General features: G+C 41.7%; 1 protein-coding gene across 10 annotated transcripts in view; it reads right to left on the minus strand.

Moving 5' to 3' along the window:
* NUP93 (nucleoporin 93) overlaps window positions 1–26,751 on the minus strand; it is a 113,664-nt gene that overhangs the window by 28,565 nt on the left and 58,348 nt on the right. For all 10 annotated transcript variants that reach the window (XM_003916914.5, XM_031658235.1, XM_031658237.1 and 7 more), the window contains 2 exons: window positions 18,063–18,125; window positions 10,939–11,067 (listed from right to left, as the gene is read on the minus strand). In XM_003916914.5, the coding sequence (XP_003916963.1) occupies window positions 10,939–11,067; window positions 18,063–18,125 (192 nt within the window). The remainder of the gene's footprint in view (window positions 1–10,938; window positions 11,068–18,062; window positions 18,126–26,751) is intronic.

A 26,751-nucleotide genomic window follows, 5' to 3' on the forward strand; every position in this document is an offset into this window, starting at 1 on the left:
CTGAATGTTCTATACACTAAAATCTAAAATAAATCAGTTTAAACTAGGCTTTCTGTGAAACCAATGGGGATGATAACAGCCAAGCTTCCCAGCACTATGAAGCTGGTAAAAGGAAGAGTACAGTGGGCATGCACCAGGAGTCGGGAAGAAAGGGAAGGGGAGTTATCAGAAAGGCAGTATGAAGCCCTTGGTTCTGGAGAATGAACACTGGACTGTCAAGGATGCCTGGGTTCTAGGAGGGCCACTTCACTCCCTGGCTTTGGGTTCTGGAGCAAAGCACCTCCTCAGATTCCCATTAGTCAAATGAAGGGGCTATCCTAGATGATCTTGAGAGGTCCCCTCAGTTCTGATCTCCAACTATCACTGGTATTAAAAGAGCTTAAACAGTTCGCTGATCTTGGTAGATGCTGCTGGCTGGCCCAGTGACCATTCCCAATTCCTACTTCTCACATCTTTACCTTCTGCCACCTTTCAAGCTGGCATTTAGAGTTATTAGGTTGGTGCAAAAGTGATTGCGGGTTTTGCCATTACTTTCAATGGCAATCACTTTTGCACCAACCTAATAAATGTACCCAATAGTGTGCTGGTAAATGTTTTTTAACAGCCAGCTCGTGGGAAAAGGGACAATGGCTAGCATTTGCTGGTGTCTGTGGTTTAAATTCTCCCACCATGGCAGATTTCAAGCTATTCAAGGCGATATCAACTAGATTGCAAATTCCTTGAAAATTTAACAATAGGTCCTCATGTGCTGATCCCTATAAACCATTGAATATATCCTTTTCCAGAATCTACTACAGCAAGGAATGGCACACCCTAGTTCTAGCCAATAAGATGAAAACACAAGCCTGCTAGTATACCTGGGGACAGCTTCTGCTTTTATTGATTGGAGGGTTGAGGCGGGGGGACTGTCATGACTTTTCAGCTCTCTCCCCTTCTTTCTGCCTTGAATGCAAATATAATGTCTAGAGCTCCTACAGCCATCTTGTGAACCTAAAGTAGGTGGATGTGCTAGAGAGGGTAGTATATCAGGACAGAAAGGTGTTGGGTCCCTGATGGCATTGCAGAACAACTGGATTAACATCAACACTCTCCACACCTGCAGACATCTTGGTAGGTGAGAAATATACACCCCTATTCAAGCTACTAAACCTCAAAGTTTCCACTACTCACAGCTGAAAGCATTCCTACCTGAAACACAGATTTAATTTAAACACCACTAGGTTACAATAATAACAATAGCTATTAATGAGCACTTACTATGTGCCAAGCACTGTTTGAATTTCCATGTTATTAACTCCACAACCCTATGTAGTAGGTACTTTTATTTATTTATCCATCTTACAGGTGAAGACACAAAGGCACACAGAGAGGTGAAGCAATTTGCCCAAGTTCACTTCAGTAGGAAGCAGCGGCTTGAATCCACAGTTTGGCACCACATTCTGTACTCTTTGCCACTGCTCTATCCTGCCTGCCAGGGCAGCCCAGGGTAACTCTCCAAGAACAGTTATCAGAGAACAGTAGAGGAGGGAAGAGGAGGGAGGAGGGAGGAGAAGGAGGAGGAGTAAGAAATCCTGGATCCACTACTTATAACAATGTGACCTGGAGCATATTGCTCCCTTTAAGCCTCAGTTTCCTTAGCTGTAAAGTGGGGGGTGGTAATGGTATCCACCACATAGCATTGGGATGAAGGTTAAATGGGGACAAAAATAGTATGAATCCCTACCTCACAGCACTGTTGTGAGGAATAAGTGGAAGACCTCAACACAGTGCCCAACATATGGTCAATAAATGCTAGCTGTTATCACTTTATAAACAAAAAGAAACCACCACAACGAACACAGGAGCAAATCCTATGCTCAACAACAATGGACAGATATGGACACCTCAGAAATATGACCTAAAGTATTTTACTTTGTATAGGCTGAAAGTCTCATTTCGTTTTTCTACAATGAATACACATTCCTTGTTTGATGGAAGCCCCTCCACAGCCAGGGCATTTTATACTTCTGGACTTATTCTGAGTCTTCCCATTAACACTGTATTAAGGACTGTTCTCTAAGACAGCCACCTTTCTAAAACAGAGCTATCCAAAAGCTGGAGATTCCACAGTCTTTTTACAGGACACAGCACTAAGCCTGTTAATTCCAGTAATTTAGTCAAGGAGAATAAACAAAGAAATGAAAAGGAGAACAGCACTAAAGCATTTTTGCAAGGACACAGTTATTGTGGCTAAATATACATGAACAGCCTTGAGAAATATTTTCCAGTGCTAAAAACCTAATTTTTAAAATTATCCATTTAAAAAGTAGTTGGGTTTCAGCCTTCAAATTTCCATTTAAATTAATTTTGCCTAATGCTCTTGTTTTCAAAGGTACCTATCCTTCAGTTGCCCTTGACCAAGCCGCTATTTCACCACACATAAAGTCAATTATCCACAAGAGGATTGCACATTCCTGAACAGAGGAACCGGCAAATATTTAGCTGGAATTCCACAGCCAGGGATTGCCTGAGGGCTGGGAAAGCCACTAATCTCTGGGGTTCTCTGCAGTGGGGTCTGGCGGAGCCATAGCAAGGACGACAAGACAAGATGACAGGAGCAGAGAGCCAGAGATCAAAAGAGCAGGGAAGACGATAGGGTTTCTTCTTTTAGAGGAAAACAAGCAACTCACCCAGGAGTCTGGAGACATATATGTGGAAAAACAGCAGCCTCTGGGAGTACAAACTGAGAAAGGTCTCATCAGAGTACATGGTGTTCCCAAGACAGCCATTCCAGGACAGGATGGGGATAGAAAGTGGCAGGAGGGAACCGCAAACTTTTATTAAGCACCTACTATCGTACAAAGTGTATCCAGGGATGCATAAAAATCTTTTCCAAGGAAAGCATATTCTAGTTAGAAAAAACAAAATGCAGGCAGGGCGTGGTGGCTCATGCCTGTAATCTCAGCACTTTGGGAGGCTGGGGGCAGGTGGATCGCTTGAGTCCAGGAGTTCAAGACCAGCCTGGGTGACATGGCGAAACCCGTCTCTACAAAAAACAAAAACAAAAATTAGCTGAGTGTGGTGGAGTGCGCCTGTAGTCCCAGCTACAATACTTGAGAGGCTGAAGCGAGAGGATCATTTGAGCCTGGGAAGCGGAAGTTGCAGTGAGCTGAGATTGCGCCACCGTATTCCAACCTGGGTGACAGAGACCCTGTCTCAAAGGTGGGGGAGAAAAAGAAAAAAAGGAATGCAACTAGCACTCCTAGCAAAATGAATATAGGGTAGTAAGAAAATACGATGATGCTGCAGATGGAAAAGAATTTAACTTCTAAGTGGAATGTTTTGGCTTTATGTAAGCAAAATGGAAACACGGTGATTAATTCACAATAGTTAGCTTTAAAATATGTATGCAAAAGTCCAGTACTACCAGGAAAAAAACACCAACCAGGGACCAGAGAGGACGAGGGTCCTAAACGCAACCCAGCTAACAATTGTGTGACCTTATTAACCCTACTAATGACTGTGTGACCATGGACAAAATGAGAAGAATACCTAAGCCACACATAGGCTGGAACACTATTATAACTACTAAAAAACGACAGACACCTACGTGTACCAATCTAGGAGAAGTTGTAAAATATGTACAACAACATAATGCAAAATTATAGGAATATATAAAATAATATCTATTTGTGATAATAAATCGATAAGATATACAAATGTGCATGTAAGCACCTCGGAGAAACTGGAAGGGTGAGCATCACTGACAGGTTGTGTTTGGGTGCAGGATGAGAAGAGCAGCAGAGTGGGTCTACACTCCTCTACTGTCAGAAGAGGACACAAGATCAGACAGTTTGTGTATGATACATCACGACAATAAAATCAAGGGCCTGTTGAGTTGAGGTTTTTAAAAAATCTTTTTGAAAGAGCAGCAGAGCACTTTCTATACCTGAACTCCTACTCAAACCCCTAACAGGTGAACTGGGTCCATCCCCAAGGAAACTGCCAGGGAGTCACAAAATACAGTTCAGAATCCTATGGTCTGCAGTTTTCAAACTGTTAGTTCATATTCTACTGTATTTCATTTCATCTAATAGTCCACCTATTGTAAAACACTGTCATTTTATGTATCACTAAGAAATTTTAAAATGCTGTTAATGATATACTACTGAATTTAAGACATATCCTGATTTGAGAGATGTTGAGATGTAAAACAGATGCATGACTGAAAAGTGATGGAATATGGTATTAAGACAGTTATCAAAACTAGCGACTATGTTCAACATACACTGTTCACATATCATAGTGTGAAATGTTACCATCATTATCTACACTCATTAAGCCACAGTTCAGCTTCTCTAATGAGCCTGTTTCTTGCTGAGTCATTTTCCAGACAATACATTAAGGGATTGCCCATTGACTATGTCTAATATCACAAAGCAGTCAGTAGACTACACTCAGGTTAAATTTACCTTTAAATGTTGTTTTAAAAATTGGCTAAGGTACATCATGGATTCCCCAAACTGCTCGAATCTTGCATGCTGTCATGCAAGCCTCAACAGGGAAGTTCTTCCTCACGCTAAGCAGACACAAAACTGGGATGCGAGGATTCGTAGCCAGGGGTCTCATTTTTGTTTCAAAGCACATCATTTTTATTCACACCACAACTTAAAGAGTTAGTAACAATCTTTCAATTCCTACTTTCCTCTAAAAAATATACCCTTTTCTTCCAATGATATCCTAAGGAAATTAATTTCCCAAATTGACTCTATGCTACTGAAGCATCATTTCCTTTATTAAAACTTGCTAGGGGGGCCGAGCGCAGTGGCTCATGCCTGTAATCCCAGTACTTTGGGAGGCCGAGGCGGGCGGATCACAAGATCAGGAGATCCAGACCATCCTGGCTAACACAGTGAAACCCCGTATCTACTAAAAATATAAAAATTAGCTGGGCGTGGTTGCGGGCGCCTCTAGTCCCAGCTACTCGGGAGGCTGAGGCAGGAGAATGGCGTGAACCCGGGAGGCGGAGCTTGCAGTGAGCCGAGATTGTACCACTGCACTCCAGCCTGGGCAATAGAGCAAGATTTGTCTCAAAAAAAAAACTTGCTAGGAACAGATATTACCAATGTCTCCTTTAGAAGGAACTGGGGGAAACTCCTATTATTGGAAGGCATGGGGGAAAATCATGTTTCAGAAACCACTATATCCTAGCGTACTTTTTGCTAAGAAAAAAAAAAAGAGCTTTGAGCCTCTCTTTATATTATATTACCCAAATTTGGACATTTTCCTTCAAGTGCTAAGGTCAGCTCAAAATGATGTGAAACTGCCTTCTTAACTAATGACTCTGTATTCCAATGACCTTATTCCTGACAATAAGGTGCCCAGAAAAGAATGTTTTAGATACCATCAAACTCCTTTAATTATCTCCTCTATTTATATGCAAAGATTTTTTTGATTCCTAAGGATATTTTATAAATCAAGGAAACACTTAAAAAGGGATGGATCCATATCCAAATGATTAAAGTAAAAATGTGTATCTTACCAAACACCAACAATCGCACAAAGAATGCTAGAATGTGCTGATTGTGTACACTATGCTAGGCACCGGGCTGGCCACTTTACATATTCTACATTCCTTACAACAATAGTTTTTCAAGAAAGGCATTTCATGGCCAGACGCAGTGGCTCACACCTGTAATCCCAGCACTTTGGGAAGGGGAGGAGGGTAGATCACTTGAGGTCAGGAGTTCGAGACCAGCCTGGCCAACATGGTGAAACCCCGTCTCTACTAAAAATACGAGGATTAACTGGGCACGGTGGCGCATGCCTGTAATCCCAGTTATTCAGGAGGCTGAGGCGGGCGGATCACAAGATCACGAGAATCATGCCACTCCACTCCAGCCTGGGTGACAGAGTGAGACTCTGTTTCAAAAAAACAACAAAAAAATGGTATTTCATAATGAGGAAGCCCAGGCTTGGGGACCCAAAGCCTGCTGAATACCAAAACCTGTCTTTTATGCCTTTTACGTTGTGTATTCTCCTATAAAGAGAGTGGACAAAGTGTCTGTCCATGTGAAGATACCACCTTTTCATTCTTTTGAAGGAAATTATATGGGAAAGGCCTATAAAAACACAAGGTTCCACATACACACTGGAATGGACAGAAACATCACATGTGGCAAAGATATGGAACAAATGGAATTCTCACATACTGCTGGTGGGAGGGTACACCAATACAACCATTTTGGAAAACAGTTTGGCAGTATCTACTAATGCGGAACATATGCATACCCTCTGGTTCGGCCATTCCCCTCTTAGGTGTACCCAACAGAGATGTAAATATGTGCTCACCAAAACACAAAAATGCTCACAATAGCACTATTTATAAAAGAACTGGAAACTACTCAAAGGTTCACTAATACTAGAATGGATAAACAAATTGCAGTTATACTATTTAGCCATGAGAATGAATGGCTTAAAAGTACATCCAATAGTATACAAAAGGTTACATAAAAGCACCTAGAAACAACAGTAGATATTGTATGACTCCATTTACGTAAAGTTCAAAAACAGGCAAAATTAATTTATGATACTGGATGTCAAGACAGTGGTTTCCCTTGTTGATAGGGGTAGTGACCAGAAAGGACCACAGAGAGGATTTCTGGGGTGCTGGTAATGTTCTGTTTCCTCATCTGGGTGTGTTCCATTTGTGATGATTGAGTTGTACACTTTTAAAAAATTTTTTTATTTTTTGAGACAGAGTCTCACTGTGTTGCCCAGGCTGGGTGTACAGGCTGGGGTACAGTGGTGCAATCACAGCTCACTGCAGCCCCAACCTTCTGGGTTCAAGCGATCCTCCCACCTGAGGCTCTTGAGTAGCTCAGACTACAGGAGCATGTAACCATGTCCAGCTAATTAAAAAAATTCTTTTTGTAGAGACGGGGTCCCACTATGTTGCCCAGGCTGGTCTCAAACTCCTGGACTCAAGTGATCCTCCTGCCTCAGCCTCCCAAAATGCTGGGATTACAGGTGTAAGCCACTGCACTCAGCCTGAGTTGCATACTTACGTCTACACACTTTTCCACATATACGTTATACATCAGGAAAAAAGTTCAAACAACAAACAACAAAATCTGTAAGATTCCAGAAAAGGGCAGTTCCCTGGATAATCTGAAGATAAGACCTATATGCATCACTTGCCAACATTTACAAACTATCTACTCTGCCAGGTGTCACAATAGAGAATAGCAAAAGCATAGATAACTCCCTTCCAAGGGGACTTGAGGTCAAGTAAGCAAAGTCTACTAAACAGACTATTCTATTATTAAGAGAAGAGCAATCAAGAAAGAACATCCCATTATCAATTTATAATTACTTCCAAATCCCAATACAGAACACAACCTATTAACACCATTTAAAAAAGTGAAGTTTATAAAACCATGAGCTGTTCTAATTATTTGCTGAGATTCACAAAGAATTGAGAAAGAAACATTAGGCTGACCAACGATACTATACATTTGTTCTTCGTTCCCAAAGACTCTGATTTCAGTCTGAAATCTTTAAGTCTAAGACATATGGGACAGGGTCCTTAATGAGCAATTTCCCAACACAATGACTTTGGCATCTATTTATTTGGGGGCTAGTTTAATAAACAAAACCAAACCAAAAACCTTTGTGTTTAAATCAGGAACAAACCAGGAATAGATACCGGATGTGCAGTTACCCTTTGCCAACCTACGTATCCTTGACCTAGACCTCAGTAGAGTAAGAGTCCATAGGCCAACCGTCCTGAGTCTTACCAGCATATTATGTGTCTCTCTGAGCCTCAGTTTTCTTATCTCGATGTGCAAAAAGAATCTTAGCTACTCATGAAATAACTTGAGGGGAAAAAAAAAGATTTATCAGGAAGCACTGATATTACCTGAAAACATCTAGCACTATAATTTTTGTAACATAATTTTTGTAACATAATTTTAAATCTTCGCCTCTAAATTACATGAAACTGCTTTTTAAAAGACAATAGGGAATGGCTATTATGGGTCAGCTGCTTTACATTATCACTATCTTCCCCAATAATCTCATTTCAATCAGTAAAGACCCTGAAGGTCTGCAGGGTTAATTAAATAACTTGGACAAAGCCTCAGAACTAGTCACCCTGAACTGGAAAAGCTAGGAAAAAGCCCAGGGCTGTCCTTCCTCAACACCTGGGTGGTAAATGTGTGGCAAGCCCTGGCTCCCTCTGGCACAAGGCAAAAATCACAGATAAAGGGAGACACTCTTTCTTGCTGCTCCTGGATGTAGCCTCAAAATCCCTCTCAGGAAAGATCTCTGGGATACATGAAGGGAAGAAAGAAAAAATGCAAAACAGAGCATGCAGTAGCTAATGTTTGTGTAAGAAGGAATGGGGATAAGCATATACAGTCTCATATACTTGTATAAAGACACTTTGCAAATTTACACAAGAAAGTACTAATAGTGACTACCTATGGGGAAGACAAAGGGAGAAGAGAATAGGGTATTTGGGGACAAGGTGCTTTAATATTTGAATCATACAACCACACTGCATATATATACATATTTATATTTTGAGATGGAGTCTCGCTTTGTCGTCAGGCTGGAGTGCAGTGGCGGGATCTCAGCTCACTGCAACCTCTGACTCACCTGGTTCAAGAGATTCTCCTGCCTCAGCCTCCCGAGTACCTGGGATTACAGGCACATGCCACCATGCCCAGCTAATTGTTGTATTTTTAGTAGAGACCAGGTTTCACCATGTTGGCCAGGATGGCCTCGATTTCCTGACCTTGTGATCCGCCCTCCTTGGCCTCCCAAAATGCTGGGATTACAGGCGTGAACCACCACACCTGGCCACACTGCTTATATTTTTAAATTTTAAAAAGGGAAAAAAATCTCAACTTAGCACTACTGCCAGTCAATTAACACTGGCAATTAAGAAAAGGGCTACTTAACATAACCATTCTAAAATACACTGTTTCAATATATCCCTAATACTTCAGCTAGCATGAAGTTAGCTACAGTCAAATGATTCACTCAACAAATATTTCCTGAGCATCTACAGTGTTCCAGGGACTCTTCCAGGCACTGGAGATAAAGGAATAAACAAAACAAAGATCCTTATCTTCAATAAGCTTACATTCTAATGGGAGAAAGAGACAATATAAAGACATAAAACATATACTATGGCACACAGAAGGATATGCCAAAAAGAAAAATACAGCAAGAGAAGGGGATATGCAAAGTGTTGAATAAGAAGGGGTTGATTTGGATTTCAGGGTCTTGGAAGGTCTGAGATGGCACTGCGTAAATATTTGAAGGAAGTGAGAGAGACTGCCATGCAGTCCTTTGGGGGAAGAGCATTCCTGGCAGAAGCAACAGGAAGCGCAGAGGACCAGAGGCAGAAGCAGGGCTACCAGGTTTGCTGAAGCAACCTGTAAGGAGCCCGTTCAGCTGGCGCAGCAAGAGCAATGGGAAAAGCAGCACAAGATGAGCTTGGAGAGGCAACAAGACTAGGTCTGTAGGGACCCACATGTCAAAGTGAAGACTTTGGTTTTCATTCTGTATGAGATGAGAGTCACTGAAGGGTTCTGAGCAGAGAAGTGACACAATCTAACCTGTCCTTTAAGTTGTGTTCTTGCTGCTGTGTTGAGACTGTAGCAGCGTGCAACAGAAAAAGCACAAAGACCAGAGTGGTCAGCAGCCTCTAAGATGGCCCCAATAACTCCCACCTCCTGGTAGTCAAGCCCTTGCATAATCCTCTCCCCTGGAGTGTAGGCTAGATTTAGTGACTTACTTCTGACCAACAGAGGTGGGATACTACTTTTAAGTTACAGAAAGATGATAGTTTCTGTCTTGGGGGCTCTTTAGCTCTCCCTCGAACCCCTTCCCTCTTGTTCTAGGGGAAGCAAGCTATCATGCTGTTGAGCAGCACAATATAGAGGCTCATTTGAAAAGAAAATGATGTCTGCAGCCAAGAGTCAGAGAGGACTTAAGGCTTGCCAACAGCCATATGAATGACCTTGCGAGTAGATGCCTCTTGCATCTAGCCTTGAAATGAGTGCAGCCTTGGCCAATACCCTGATTGCGCCTAGAGACCCTGAGCCAGAAATAACCACTTGTTTTCAACAAACCAGGTCTGGAGTAATCTGTTACAGTGCAATAACAACAAACAGTTAGGAGGCCAATTCAATAATCCAAGCAAGAGATGACAGTGATTTGTACCAGAGTGTTAAAAATGGAGGCAGTGAGAAGTGGTTGGATTCTGGGTATATTTTAAGGCAGGGTTAACTGGATTTGTCAACATGTGAAAGAGACCGGGTGTGAAATGGGCAAGATGGAGAGGACAAAAGTGAGGCTGAGGTGTCTGATTTGAGCAAGTGAAAAACTGGAACTGCCATTTATAAAGATAGGGAACTCTGTGAGAAGAGAAGGAGGATAGGGAAGGAGTTGCTATCATGACTCAATTCTGGACATAGTTAACCTGTGATGGCAACGAGACATACAAGCAGTGCCCAGAAGGCAACTAGATAAATTAACACTGGCTAGATAAATTAACTAGATAAATTAGCACTAAGGTTCAAGGCTGCAGGCGTAAATCTGAAACTCTTTGACATAGAGATGATAGGTATTTAAAGCCCCAAGCCCAGATGAAATCACAGGACAGTGACTGAGAGAGAAACTGAAGAGGTCAAAGATTGAGCCCTGGGACACTCAAACCTATAGAGGTCAGGGAATTTGACGAAAGCTCAGCAAAGGAGACTGAGTAGAAGCAGGCAGACATGTTGGAGGAAGTCCAGGCAAATGTGGCATCCTAAAAGCTAAGTGAAGAAAGTGTTTCAAGAGGAAGACAGTGATCCACTGTGCCAAAAATACTAGTCAAGTAGACAAGCATTCTTTGACTTCATGTTTTTATTAAGAGTAGTTTATCTTTTGCATTCAAGCTACCTCGCTTTCTTGAGTAAAGTCGAGGGCGTCTTCTCCTGACGCCAGCAGTGTGTGCAGAATTCGCTGTTTCACTTGCTCCCACTCGACCAACATTGACTCTCGATGGTACTCCTCAGCCATGCCGAAGGTCTGTCAGAAAGGAACAGAGAACAATGATCCTCAGGAAAAAAAACAAAAACAAAAAAACATGGTTTCTTTTAAGACCCAACAGAAACCTAAAGCCCTCCAGACCGACCACTTCTCCACAGGTAGAGAAAAAGCAATCTACTTTAAAAATTATCTTTAAAGAATTTACTGGCTGAGCATAGTGGTTTACAACTGTAATCCCAGCATTTTGGGAAGCCAAGGCAGGCAGGTTGCTTGAGCTCAGGTGTTCGAGAGCAGCCTAGGCAACATGGCAAAACCCTCTCTACAAAAAATTAGCTGGGTACAGTGGTGTGCACCTATAGTCCCAGCTACTTGGGAGACTGAGGTGGGAGGATCACTTGAGCCCAGGAAGTCGAGGCTGCAGTGAGCTGTGATCGCAACATGCACTCCCTCCTGGGTGACAGAGCAAAACTCTGTCCCAAAACAAAACAAACTGCACTCCAACCTAGGCAACAGAGCAAGACCTTGTCTCCAAAGAAAAAATTAAATAAACTTGCTGACAACTCTTTGCAACATACCATATTTCACTGAGCAGCTGGGATTACAGGTGCCTGCCACCATGCCTAGCTAATTTTTATATTTTTAGTAGAGACGGGGTTTCACCATGTTGGCCAGGCTGGTCTCAAACTCCTGACCTCAGGTGATCTGCCCACCTCGGCCTCCCAAAGTGCTGGGATTACAGGTGTGAGCCACGGTGCCCAGCTCATATAAACCATTTTAAAGTGTCTAGTTCAGTGGTATTAAGTACATTCTCACTGTTGTGCAACCATCACCACCATCTCTTAGCTCCTGGCAACCACCACTCTACTTTCTGTTTTTGTGAATTTAACTACTCAAGGTACCTCACATAAATGGAATCATACAGTATTTGTCTTTTTGTGAGTGAAATGGGCCAGAGACAATCAGCATAATGTCCTTAAGAGTTGTAGCAAGTGTCAGAATTTCCTTTCTTTTTAAAGCTGAAAAATATTCCATTGTATGAATATACCATTTTCTTTATTCATTCATTCACTGATGGACACCCGAGTTGCTTCCACTTCTTGGCTTTTGTGAATAATACTATAAACGTGGGTGTACAAATATCCCTGCTTTCAATTCTTCTGGGTATATACTCAGAAGTGGAACTGCATGGTAATTTTATTTTTAATTTTGTGAGGAACCTCCATACTATTTCCATAGAGGCTGTACCACTTCACATTCCTACCTGCAGTGCACAAGGTTTTCAATTTCTCTACATCCTCACCAACACTTAATAACATTTTTTTCTGGCCACACAAGGTGGCTCATCCCTGTAATCCCTGCACTTTTGGAGGCCAAGGCAGGTAGATCACTTGAGGTCAGGAGTTCAAGACCACCCTGGTCAACATGGTGAAAACCTACTACTACTAAAAATACAAAAATCAGCTGGGTGTGGTGGTGCATGCCTATAATCCCAGCTACTTGGGAGGCTGCGACATGAGAATCACTTGAACCCAGGAGGCAGAGGTTGCAGTGAGCTGTGATTGCACCACTGCACTCCAGCCTAGGCAACAGAGCAAGACTGTCACAAAAAACAAAAACATAAAAACCATATATATATATATATATATTTTTTTTCCTCCTGTTTTTGCTTGTAACCATCCTAAAGGGTGTGAAGTGGTATCTCACTGTGGTTTTATGTTCCCCTAATGACTAGTGATGTTGAGCATCTTTCCATGTGTTTACTAATATAAACATCTTTATATAAGCTCTGAAATTAGATCGTATATCATAGCAGTAATTTTTCTTTGTAGCATATAAAATAATGATGGATTATAAAATCAATAGTATCTTACAATATAATAAACATCTAAGAAAAGAAAAAAAAAGTTTCTCCCAGTGTTTTATATTATTATTATTATATTTTTTTTTCTGTTGCCCAGGCTGGAGTGCAGTGGAATGATCTCAGCTCACTGCAAACCCCGCCTCCTGAGTTCATGCCATCTTCCCACCTCAGCCTCCCAAGTAGCTAGGATTACAAGCATGCACCACCACACCTGGCTAACTTTTGTATTAAGACTTTTACTAGAGACAGGGTTTCACCATGTTGGCCAGGCTGGTCTCGAACTCCTGACCTCAAGTGATCCGACCACCTTGGCCTCCCAAAGTGCTGGGATGACAGGCGTGAACCACTGCACTCGGCCCCAGTGATTTTATTTTATTTTTTAAAGAAACACTAATATTTTCATAGAAGGAAGTAAACCAGCAAAAGAAAAATAGCCTTCTGGGATTAAACTGCCTACCAGTCTACTCAAAGTTACTGAAAAGCCACTGTCTACTAGTAGTTGCAGGTAGCTGCCAAAATAAAGGCATTCAGAAGGTAAAGAAAAAAGAAAGGAAATCTGGGGAGGGGGCAGGAGAGGGAATAAGGAAGATGACAAAAAAAAATCTGAGAATTAAAATAACACAGATATATTGAATTATGACCATTCTTAGCCTATTATTCTTCAACTGGCAGACCAGGTTTCCCATCAGCTTAAGCCTTTTCAAAAAGCCATTTCATTTACATTCAGATTGGCATCTAATTAGGCAACAATAAGGGAATGAGTATTAGCAATGCCTGCTTTATTATTGGCAACACAGATAATTTATACTGATAATATTGATATGCATGAGCTTTGGGGAACTGTTAGAAAAATCACATACATATACTCTTCCTACAATTGGGATGTTTTGAATTAGACCAATATTTATTAAAATGTGAAAAAAGGACATCAGACATACACACACGCAGACACATGATTAGGAAGAAGGCTGGTGCATTGCTGGACCCTTTTCTAATACATATTCTGCAGACACAGGAGAAACGATAATCACAAACTTTAAAAACAGTCTTCCAACTGGTTTTTTTCTTTTCACTGAGAGTCAGGCAGAATAGACCATTCCAGTCAGTTAGCCTGAGCTGAAAAATACCCAGAGAAAAACCTTTGCTTTTTGCTCACACCAGTAAACTTAAACATGAAAGTTATGCATTTTAAATGAAGAGAAGTATGATGGAACATAAAGGTGGGGTGGAGGGGAAGAGATAATTTTCTTAGAAGTTGTCCAGAAAGAATAGACAAGTGTGAGCCACAATTTTGTCTAAAACTTTCCCACATAGTGGTCAAACCAACTGCCTCCTCAGCCTCTAGCCTCTCCCAGCAAGGTCAAATGGAGGACCAGGTGGCAAGAGGATCAGGTAGGGTAGAAGGAGGCAGGGGAAGGTTGATACATTATACAGCCTACCGAGCTGCAACACGAAGTGAGCGCACCACAAAGTGTACTAAGTCTTTTTCTTAAGGACAAGACCTCTGGCTAACAGTGGCAGAGTAGCAAAGGCAATTAAAGAAAACAGACAATGTACCACCCACAGAAACTGCTGAAGAGGACAGTGGAGACAGACTTTCAGCATCAGGTAAGGGTCAGAATGACGACAGTAGGAATTAACCATTCCCTGTTAATTGGGCTGCCTGCCTGTGTGCCAAGAACTCCTGCTTATTACTTTGAAAGTGCTTTGAAAACTATCAGCTTTCTGGGTTCAAATCCTCAGATGTATCTGAAAGTATGCCAGGCTACTCATTTAGAAACACCCTCGTAACCTGAATGAACACTGCTGTAGTTCTATTTACCATTAGTGTGATAAGGAGTTTCAAATAAAAATAAATGCCCCAGGCAGGCAAATTGCTTGAGGTCAGGAGTTTGAGACCAGCCTGGCCAACGAGGTGAAACCCCATCTCTACTAAAAATGCAAAAATTAGCTGGGCGTGGTGGCTGACGCCTGTAATCCCAGCTAACTCGGGAGGCTGAGGCAGGAGAATCACTTGAACCCTGGAGATGGAGGTTGCAGTGAGCCAAGATCACACCATTACACTCCAGCCTGGGTGACAGAGCAAGGCCCTGTCTCAAAAAATAAATAAATGATCCAATATCAAAATTATCTTCCCTTAATTGCATCACCCCCAGCTTATCTTAATTACATTAGAGGTAATGGAACATTCAATCTGTGGGTTAATCAGGGATGATTAGTCACCCATCTGTCCCATTCCAACCTATTCTGTTTATATCCACATCTGAACCACTGAACTAAAGTGCAAAGAAGAATGCTAACTAGAGGAACTAATGAGACAGAATCAACAGAACTGCTCAACTAACAACTAAGAGAAGAGGAGGGCAGTGAGAGTCTAAGGTGAGGTGGGAAGCAGTGTTAAGAAGAAACCCAAGGGAAAAGAAAAAGGATAAACTGGAAGAGTACGGAGAAATCTAAAAATTAAAAGGAAGGCAAAAACAAACCACAAAAAATGACAAAACAGTGGAGAAACTATTATAAATTAAATCTGAATCTTTCAAGTTACTATGTGTGGAAAATATTTCTCTTTGAACACAAGAAAAAAAGCATGGAAAGAACTGGGCAGCTGAATTAAGAGCAGGTGGGGAGCATTTGAACTCCATTTTCATAAAGGGAAGAGGGCAATATGCTTTGACTTCACACCCGTTTATTACTGCACTGTTGCTGGCTTTTAGAAACACTGCATATGTTCTGATAATGTTGTTCCGTTTTTGCTGGGATGTGCCAAATGGGGAAAGACAGGACACACTTGTGGTTTTGTAGCTTGTTTTCTTGGCATTTCAGCAGGACACTGGCAAGTTATTCAAACATAAAACAGTCACAAAAATACCAGAAAGTTGCTCACTTTTTGTGTGAAAAATGATTCTTGCTCAGTGGCAGTTTCCTGGTGTCCAGACAGGTCAAAGGTCTCCCCCTAGGCTGGCTCCCAACACTGGAATGCCTCCCTCACAAACACATATGCACACATTTTGCACTGTGGTATGTCACTTAAATGTTTTGGCTGGCTGCAAATTTAGTCTCAGTATGGCACAATGTTCAGAGACTGCCAATTCCAGAAACACATTCTGCGGGGTAAATGGACTAATAAAGCTTGGTAGCATTCAACAATCCTAATTTCATTTCATTGGTCCTTTACAGCAGGAGAATCAATGTTGGTAACTCACTTAATGTGTGAACCAAAAGAAAACCCTCTTTTGAGACGGAGTCTCGCTCTGTCGCCCAGGCTGGAGTGCAGTGGCCGGATCTCAGCTCACTGCAAGCTCCGCCTCCCGGGTTCACGCCATTCTCCTGCCTCAGCCTCCCAAGGAGCTGGGACTACAGGCGCCGCCACCTCGCCCGGCTAGTTTTTTTTTTGTAGTTTTAGTAGAGACGGGGTTTCACTGTGTTCGCCAGGATAGAAGAAAACCCTTTTAAAAATATTTTCAGATCTGAATCAAGTGAATTTCTCTCTATCTGTGACTAAGAACTATCACCAACAATATAATTAATGAAATTTTGGGAATTTTATTTATTTTTTTGAGACAGAGTCTCGCTCTGTCGCCCTGGCTGGAATGCAGTGGCACGATCTCAGCTCACTGCAACCTTTGCCTCCCAGGTTCAAGCGATTCTCCTGCCTCAGCCCCTTGAGTAGCTGGGACTACAGGTGTGCACCACCACATCTGGCTAATTTTTGTATTTTTAGTAGAGACAGGGTTTTGCCATGTTGGCTGGGCTGGTCTCGAACTCCTGACCTCAAGTGATCCACCTGCCTTGTCCTTCCAAATTGCTGGGATTATAGGCATGAGCCACTGCACATGATGGGAATTTTATTTTGATAATGAAACATATCAGTCATTTAAATAACGAGCCCTATTTCACCTCAGTACTACTGAGACATGTTCACCTTCACAGAATATTTTAATAAAGCACACTGAGAAGCAGCACTTTTTTCACTTTATTATTTTTGAACTACACAACTAATGAATAAATTTCATTGGATATAAGAACTAAATAAGTAAACAGCAAAACAGAGGTCTCACTTCAAGCCTACTCCCTTTGCAGAAAGGGCTACTGCTAGCTGATGGAATGTACCCTGCCAGCCTCCTTCCTGGGGAAAGCTGCACTTCTATAACCAATTCCACAGGACAACTAGCCTTTCTTCTCTCTCACCATAAGGCCCCAAGGGCCCAAAAATCTCTTTCACTATAATGGGATGTTATAGAAAGATTTTGATATTTGGATCCTTGTCAGAAATAAACGGAGATAACTCACATGTTAAACAATCTTTGAGTATCTTGCACGACTGCTTGTTGCAGAATATTGTTGCACATATAAAGGCTGCTCTTAGGTGAACTTATTTACCATCTTTTCAAGCATGGAGCTAGTTTTATGTGTGTGTGTGTGTGTGTGTGTGTGTGTTTGAACTTGGAGAAATTGTTAATATAAAAGGTGGTCCACTCAATACTGTGTAATAAAAGGAAAATAAGTTGAAGGAAACTGTCAGCGATCACAGCTGCTTTTCTGAACTGCTGATTCAGTAGAAACCACAATACCATTTATACAATAACAATGAAACCAATAATTTTCTGGTCTTTCCATTTTAAGATTAATAGTTAATTGTCCAGTCCAGTGTCTCAGATGCATTGCAGTCACTAAATACATAGAGTTATAAAGCATGGTATTCTTCTCAAAAAATGGTTCCTGTAGAACTCTCTCTGTAGGAGAGAACTGGGCATGTGAGAGATTCCAGCTTCCAGATCCTACACTACACTCCCCTAGTATATACTGCTGCCCCCATCTGGTTTTGTTTTTTTTTTTTTTTGAGACAGGATCTCACTCCTCATTCTGTCCCCCAGGACGGAGTGCAGTGGTACAACTCGGCTCACTGCAGCCTCTACCTCCCAGGTTCAAGCAACCCTCCCACAGCCACTGGAGTAGCTGCAACCACAGACATGTGCCACCATGCTTAGCTAATTTTTTGCATTTTTTGTAAAGATGGGGTCTCACTATGTTGCCTAGGCTGATCTTGAATTCCTGGGCTCAAGCGAACCTCCTACATCCACCTCCCAAAGTGTTAGGATTACAGGTGTGAGTCACCATGCCCAACCCTCTTGCCCTCATCTGTATACATCTACATTTTGGTTAATTTTCTTACCCTCTTTCGGGACTCTTCAATGGCAGACAGCAGGGCATTGTCCTTCTCATTCTTCAGGAAGCCCTACAAATGGGGGAAAAATTAACACAACTTAAAACTAACTTTCAAAAAATCAAAAGTATACTGAGAGACAAACGATAACCATAATGGTATCTAGTACGCTACCTACCTCCACCTCACAAAACTCTCCCAACTTGAAAACATCAAAATAGATGACTTTTTTTTTTTTTTTTTTTTTTTTTTGAGACGGAGTCTCGCTCTGTCGCCCAGGCTGGAGTGCAGTGGCCGGATCTCAGCTCACTGCAAGCTCCTCCTCCCGGGTTCACGCCATTCTCCTGCCTCAGCCTCCCAAGTAGCTGGGACTACAGGCGCCCGCCACCTCGCCCGGCTAGTGTTTTGTATTTTTTTTTTTTTTTTTTTTAGTAGAGACGGGGTTTCACCAGGTTAGCCAGGATGGTCTCGATCTCCTGACCTTGTGATCCGCCCATCTCGGCCTCCCAAAGTGCTGGGATTACAGGCTTGAGCCACCGCGCCCGGCCAAAATAGATGACTTTTACAGATGTTTCTTAGTTTCTTCCATTCTGGGAGCACATGATGATTGTTAGAAAGTAAAGTTCCCATGAAACAATAGTGTGGGGTTCTATATCCCGTAAACATGTAAAAAGTGGAAAATCAAGACTGTCCTTCAAAATTCCTAAATGGCTCATATTGCAGATACAGCCTTGGTGATGGAGCTAGTCACAGTTCCTCTAACTGTTCCTTAGTCTATATTTCTCTGTTGGTTTATATTAATTTCTTTCTAACATTGAGGACATCATCATCGCCCATTTGTCTGTGTGCTTTTCGCTTGTTGGCCAACGTCCGGGAAATTCTAAAAATCCTTTCTTTACACATTTCTTCCAGGGTTTTGCCATGTGCTCTGTCTGTTTCAGGTCTGCTCCACTGCTCATTTAATATAGGTAGGGTGAAAAGACAGCCTACAAGTCTAGTTTAATATAAACAGGTTAAATGCCTGCAAAATGCAACTACACAGTAACACAATGGCCAAAAGGATAGGCTTTGAAATTTGGCAGTTTCAAATCCTAGTGTCTCCATTTACTACTAGTAGCAGGACTTTAGCCAGGTCACCCAAACTCCCTAAACCTCAGCTTACTTGTTTGTAAAAAAATAAGATAATGTAATCAAGTTATTGACCCAAGGCTCAATATATGTAGCTCTATTATTAGAATCGATTAGATTTAGATCTGTTGGTGACTTCTATTAACGAAAGAGATGCCCAGGATGATCTCTTTGCTGCTGTTCATTGTCCTTATTTGCTTCAGCTGAGATCCAATAGGAAAAGGGCTGAGACACTATTCTGACAGCCACAGTTGCAGACAGACAGATATATAGACTGCACTTCCCTGCCAACACCTTGCTCTTCATACAAGGGGGCAGTTTCTTTTCCATAGCTTGGGCTGGTTGGGGACTGAGTAGGAACAAGGAAGATGACCCATCAATTGACATGTAGAGATCAAAGTCTTAGTTGTAATATGAAGAACTCAAGTTACCTTACAAATCAGATCTACCTACACTCTAATGCAAGGTACAAGCATGCCACTACTGGTGCATTTATACATGTCTAAAATCGCTCTGTCACCCAGGCTGGAGTGCAGTGGCACAATCTCGGCTCACTGTAAACTGCCTCCTAAATTCAAGCGATCCTCCTGCTCAGTCTCTCAAGTAGTTGGGATTACAAGCGTGCACCACCACACCCGGCTAGTTTTTGTATTTTTAGTACAGACAGGGTTTCACCATGTTGGCCATGATGAGGTAAACATGTTGGCTCGACCGCAAGTGATCTGCCTCCCAAAGTGCTTGGATTACTGGCATAAGCCACTGCACCCAGCCTTGTGTTTTTGCTTTTTTTTTTGAGACGGAGTCTCGCTCTGTTGCCAGGCTGTAGTGCAGTGGCGCCATCTTGGCTCACTGCAACTTCTGCCTCCTGGGATCAAGCGATTCTCTGGCCTCAGCCTCCCAAGTAGCTGGGACTACAGGCGCATGCCACCATGCCCAGCTAATTTTTGTATTCTTAGTAGAGACGGGATTTCACCATTTTGGCCAGGATGATCTCAATCTCTTGAACTCGTGATCCACCCGCCTTGGCTTCCCAAAGTGCTAGGATTACAGGTGTGAGCCACTGTGCCCAGCTCTGTTTTTGCTTTTTAAAGAAACTTTGGGAAAACGTAATACAAAGAAGAATTTGGCAAAAGCTTTTAAAATGACAAGCTAAATTAAAACACCATCATTTTCTTGCATTGGAAACTTACTGTTACGGTTAGTTTTTGATCATTGTAATTTAACAACTGTAATGTTTTAGTATACAGTCATGCATCACTTAATAACAGGGATACATTCTGAGAAAGCCTCCTACTAGGTGATTTCATCATTGTATGAACATCATAGAATATACTTACACAAACCTAGATGGTATAGCCTACTACACCAAGCTACATATGGTATAACTTGTTGCTCCCAGGCTACCAACCTGTACAGCACGTTACTGTACTGAATACTACAGGCAATTGTAACATAATGGTAAGTATTTGTGTATCTAATTATAGAAAAGGTACAACAAAAATATGGTATTGTAATCTTATGGGATCACTGTTGTATATTTGGGTCTGTTCTTGACCAAAACATCATTATGTGGCACTTTAGTGTATTCTGTTTAGTCTTCTTAAGAAGGTGGGGGAGGTGGGTTGGGAGGCAGGATAATACTGGGGATGTACATTTAAATAAAACATTACTAATTATAGATTTCCCAAATTCCTTACATATTGGCCTAAGTCTCCCCAACACGTGCTGTCATACCCCAAAACCTGGGCAGTGCACTGGGATGGACAGGGACAATGACCAGGAGCCCAGGAAATAGTTCCCTCTTAAAGACTCCATGGCCAAGCGTGGTGGCTCACGCCTGTAATCTCAGCACTTTGGGAGTCCAAGGTGGGTGGATCACTTGAGGTCAAGAGTTCGAGACCATCCTGGCCAACATGGTGAAACCCTGTCTCTACTAAAACTACAAAAATGAGCCAGCCGTGGTGGCGGGCACCTATAATCCCAGCTACTTGGGAGGCTAAGGCAGGAGAATCGCTTGAACCAGGGAGGCAGAGGTTGCAGTGAGCTGAGATTGCACCACTGCACTTTAGCCTGGGTAACAGAGACTCCATCTCAAAAAATAAAAATAAAAATAAGACTTCTCCAGCATAGCCTCTCAGGCAGCTCTGAGGACACAACACGAAGACTCTCTAAATACATATACTGATAACTGGGGTGGAATGGGGAATGGCATCGGTCATTTGCCTAATAATGTAATGACATCAATAAACCAGAGCACACGAAGCTAGGAACCCACATGGTCCATTCAGAAGGGTGCAGCAGCTTGTCACCACCTACCTGCTTTTGGCCATCACAGGGGACCCAGACATAAAACAATGGCAGATTTTAATGGGCCTTGTTTGTACCTTTCATAGCAAATGATTATGTCAAGTCAACAAACTTTTAGTATAAATACATTTTCAATAGTGGTCTCCAATGTGGCTAAAGCTAAAGGCTTTAGTGTCACAGTTCATAAACAAAGCTATGAAACTATTATCAATGACTAATGCTCCCAAACAATGAATAGTCATGAATTGTGCTCTGTGGCACCTTTTTGTGGCTGCCTGCCTCTATGCTGCTGACTGTCCAAACAAGCTACACTTGGGAGTAGTGGGGGAGGAGAGGGGATTACCACTGCCTCACAAAGCCTGGTCTAATATTTTCTTTTTGGTTATGGGGAGGGGAGGGACCTGGGTTAAGTCTGATGTTCTGTCACATTCCTTCTCTGGGCTTCCTCTGTTCTTTCCAGTCAATGACTAGCCCATCCCATTCTTTTAATGGCACCCATGTTCATATCTCTCTCTCTCACACACACACACATACACACTCTCACACACTTACAACACAAATGCAAAGCAATGACCAGACGCATTTGTTGAAAAGCAAAATAATATTCTGCAAGAAATGCAATTCCCAAATTTCTGAGAGATAAAATTTCAAGTAAGAATGAAACAGAAGAAAAAAAGACATTATTGCTTTGGGATAGATTACTCTGGTTTTTAAAATATTTACTATAAAGCTACATTTTACAACTCTCGATAAATGAAGCATGTGTGAGTCAAACCTCACCCACATATAAACAAAGACCATTAACCATTACATACTTCAAAAACTGGACTCTAAGCACAAACTGAGCTCACAAAATAGATTTTGAATTTTAATTTTTCATCCTTTCTAAAATGAAGTGCTAAATAGGTTATACATATTTTATTTTTAAAAAACACACTAGTGGTCTGTCTTTTCAAAACAAATTTTTAAGTAACATATATATATATATATATATATTTATTTATTTTTATTTACTTATTTTTTTGAGACGGAGTCTCGTTCTGCCGCACAGGCTAGAGTGCAGTGGCGCGATCTCGGCTCACTGCACCTCCGCCTCCCGGGTTCAAGTCATTCCTCTGCCTCAGCCTCCCGAGTAGCTGGGACTATGGGCATGTGCCATCATGCCCAACTAATTTTTGTATTTTTAGTAAAGACAGGGTGTCACCATATTGGTCAGGCTGGTCGTGAACTCCTGACCTCATGATCTGCCCACCTCAGCCTCCCAAAGTATAAAACAGTAACTTATACACCAGAATACTGCTAGGATCTGTGTGCCATCTAGTGGCAGTTAGTTTCTTTCAAAGAACCCACAACTCAAGGAGAAGTAACAGCCCACTGGAATTAAAGAACTAAAAAGTTAGGCAGAACCATACCTGCCTCAGTCCAGGTGCCCCACAGATCTCCTGACTTCCCTTTCCTACCCACGTTGTTTCCTTTCCCTCCAAACTCCTCCTCCTGTGAGACGCCTCTCATGCCTCACCCAGGAGATGTACGTGTATAGCTGATGGGAAAATGAGTTCTCTGGAGAAGGGAGCTGGAACTTGAAGGATGAACTGGCTCCCTGCCACCGAGATGCCCCCTGGGCACAGAAAAGGCCCAACAGTTCACCTCCTGCTGGTAGATGCCAGCATCTAATGACGACCCTCAGAGCTCCCCATCACTGCTATCCCTTCATTCCCATCAACAAGCACTTATAATTGCTCACAGTCCCCCATCTGATCCTTCTGCTGTGGGTCAGCTCAATAAAGAACACCCCCAAAAACATCTGCAGGCCAGCTAGGTAAACTAACTCCTCCTGACTTCCCCATCTGTGTACTGCTCCTCACTGCCAGTGTGCTGAAACAGACCCTTGCCTAACTGGCTCCTCAAATGTGTTTTGGTTTTCAGCTTTCTGTAACACATAATAGCCACCATTCAGGAAGCAATTAAGGGCCAGACACTGCTCCAGACAATTCAAAGACATTACTGCTAATCCTTTAACAATATGAAAGAACAGACATGATCACCCCACTCTCCCCTACCTCGCCCCGCCCCCGCCCCATTTTACAGGTAAGAAGCTGAGATTTTCACATTTAACTAACTTGAGCAAGAATTCCCGACCAGGAAGTGGCAGAGGCAACATTCAAACATAGTTCCAACTCTCAAGACCCACTATTTCTGAGATACTTATGGAAGGGTAAACCTCTAAACAGCAAAAATAAAGAAAAAATTTCTTTCTCTAAAAGGATGGAACCCAGGAAGAGAGTAAAATTTCCTTAAATCTGTTTTAATCATCAGGTTCCCCTTTACAAACAATAAAGTTGAGGCTCAGAGAACACTTATGGCGTACTAATAATAGCTAACACTTAAATGGTGATTATGTTGTGCCAGGTATAAGCGTGTTACACACATCTGGTTCTAGCCCTCATTTTTAACCCAAAGCTATTGTCTCTCAATACTACTTAACTGGATCATACTTTGAAGTATATCCTTAACAGAGGTTTAAAAGTTGAGTGAGCTGTACCAAATGGTTTCTTGAGCTTCTACCAATTTAAAAGCACTGTGGGGTTCTATGTCCAGATGACCCAGTTCATACGTAGCCAAGTTCAGACTCAGAACCCAAATTTTGTGACCCATTGTTTTCCCTTTTCCACTCTCCATGCCATCTCTCATCACAGCAAATCAAGGTGAGATAAACTGGTATTTTATGCTTGCACATTTATTCCTCCCCCCCACCCCCCGCCCCATACATTACATAGGAAAGAAATGAAACAAGAAATGTCAAGTTTTTGGCATTCCTCAAGAACAGCGGTTTTCAAAATATGACTCAACACTCACAACTGGGTCATGAAATCAACTAGTTTTTTTGGGTTTTTTTTGTTTTTTAAGAGATGGGGTCTCATCCTGTTGCCTAGGCTAGAGACAAGTGGCACAATCACAGCTCACTGTAGCCTCAAACTCTTGTGCTCAAGTGATCCTCCCACCTCAGTCTCCAGAGTAGCTGGGATTATACGTTCTTGCCACATCTGGCCCAAACAGCATTTTTTAATAAAACAAATGCAACAGAGATGTGGTATGGGTACTGTTCTGTGAAACTTTTGTTTCAATTATATATATGTAATTGTATGTGTGTATGAGTCACAGTCTAAAAGCTTGAACTCATTGCTTTAGAGGTCAACACCATAGTATCCAAAATAGTGCTACTATTATTGCTGTGGAACAATAAATGCCACACATCTGCCCAAGCAGTATCTCCAGTCATGTGTTCCATCTTTGACAGAGAAAGTGCTTGGCTGCCTTGCAACGTATCCTGGCAAAGAACAACCCAGAATGTAACATCTGGTTAACTTGATTCTCCTAAGGAACATGTAATCACATCTCAAGGACCTGGCAGCCAAGGTGGCTCTTAAATGGCTCAGGTCAAGAAGGGCATGAAACTGCCTTATTTTTACCTATCATAAAGACTCTTGGTTTCAGAATACACATGGCAGCTAATTCCTACTGTAGAAAAAGGCAGCGAGCAAAACGATGTTTGTTTTTGCCAAATGGCCAAATTCTCTTGGCTTATTTGTTCTCAAAAGTGAAAACTACAATAAATAAGAGTCTTTGTGGAAAAAAAAAAAAAATTTCAGTATCCACCTTATCCAGGAAAGTCAGAAGGCAAAAAAGTGCTCACATTGGTTTTCACAGTTCTGTCCTTCCCACCTATAGCAGAAAAGTGATTGGACAGTTGGACAGTTATATAAAGTCTGAATTGATGAACATACAAATTTCCTGTTAAAATAAATAAACAAGAATCTAATTTGGGCTTACAAAGCAATAGTCATGTTTTCATGGCCTTCAAAACACAAGAGACTATCTCATGTCTCTTTCCATTAAACAGACCAACCAGCAATCCACCATATCAAAATGTAAAAATGAGGCATCTACTGCAGGCTGGACATTTACCAGAAGGTAACTGGTATGACACAAAAATAGATGCCAGGTGCTACAAAAATGAGGTATCATCTCTCATTTTAATATGTACAATACATACAAATTAATAGGAAATTGTAGCCAACATTCCAAATCAAAATAACATCAACACAAAATGAGCAGTGACATCAGGAATGGTCATTGTTGCTGACAAACCATTGCTAAGACACAAGGAACAGCTAGAAAGCAATGAAAGAGTAAAGAAAATATAATAAAGCAGTTAATCAATAAAGGATCTGCTTGAAGATAAAGAATTGCAATAAGTATTAGAATACTATTAAGTATTCAGTTAGTACTAAAGTTAGTACTTTAGTTAGTGCAATGGAGAAGTATCCACATTCTAAGAAGACAGAAGTATAAGTTGTACCATTACTTTGCTTCAGCTCATTCTAAGTAAAATAATTACTCCCTGAACTTCTCCCAAACCTTCTTGCCAATTTCTGAACAAATGAATGACCTCTTCTAAAAACTTCTCTTGGATAAAATTAGTACAAAGGTAAAAAACTACTTATGGAGAAAATGAGGAAGGATGAAGTAAGATACTGTTTTCAGATGAGCACAACAGAAATCCTTCCAGTACCTGGAGAGCCTCTGGGCTTATCAGATGGTGTGGACTTGCTTTTCATTAGCTCCCTTTTGTGGTGCCCACACAGAGAGCGCCTCAAGGATTTTTTCAAGTGCAAAGAGACGTTCATTACTGATAAAGCCCAGAAAATGAACAGAGAAATTTTTAAATTTGAGCAGTTTCAAGATTTGGGTGAACTTCCATAAGGGTTTATAGCATGTTTGGTTATTTTATTAGACCACTATTACTGAAATAAAATAAGAATACATAAAATGTCAGCTTACAAGGCCCATGAGAGACTGAATTTCCTTCTGCAAGGAATATAGACTGAATAGCAAGTCCAGGCTTTCTTCTCCAACTCAGATATTTAAAGTTCCACTGACTGTTTTTTGTTTTGTTTTGACATGGAGTTTTGCTCTTGTTGCCCAGGCTGGAGTGCAATGGCACCATCTCAGCTCACTGCAACTTCTGCCTCCCGGATTCAAGCAATTCTCCTGCCTCAGCCTCCTGAGTAGCTGGGATTACAGGTGCATGCCACCATGCCCAGCTAATTTTTTGTATTTTTAGTAGAGACGGGGTTTCATCATGTTGGCCATGCTGGTCTCGAACTTCTGACCTTAGGTGATCCACCTGCCTCGGCCTCCCAAAGTGCAGGGATTAGAGGCGTGAGCCACCGCACCTGGCCCCACTGCTTGTTTTCTACAA

The sequence above is a fragment of the Papio anubis genome, chromosome 18 (assembly GCF_008728515.1).
Source record: "Papio anubis isolate 15944 chromosome 18, Panubis1.0, whole genome shotgun sequence".
Classification (NCBI taxonomy): Eukaryota; Metazoa; Chordata; class Mammalia; order Primates; family Cercopithecidae; genus Papio; species Papio anubis.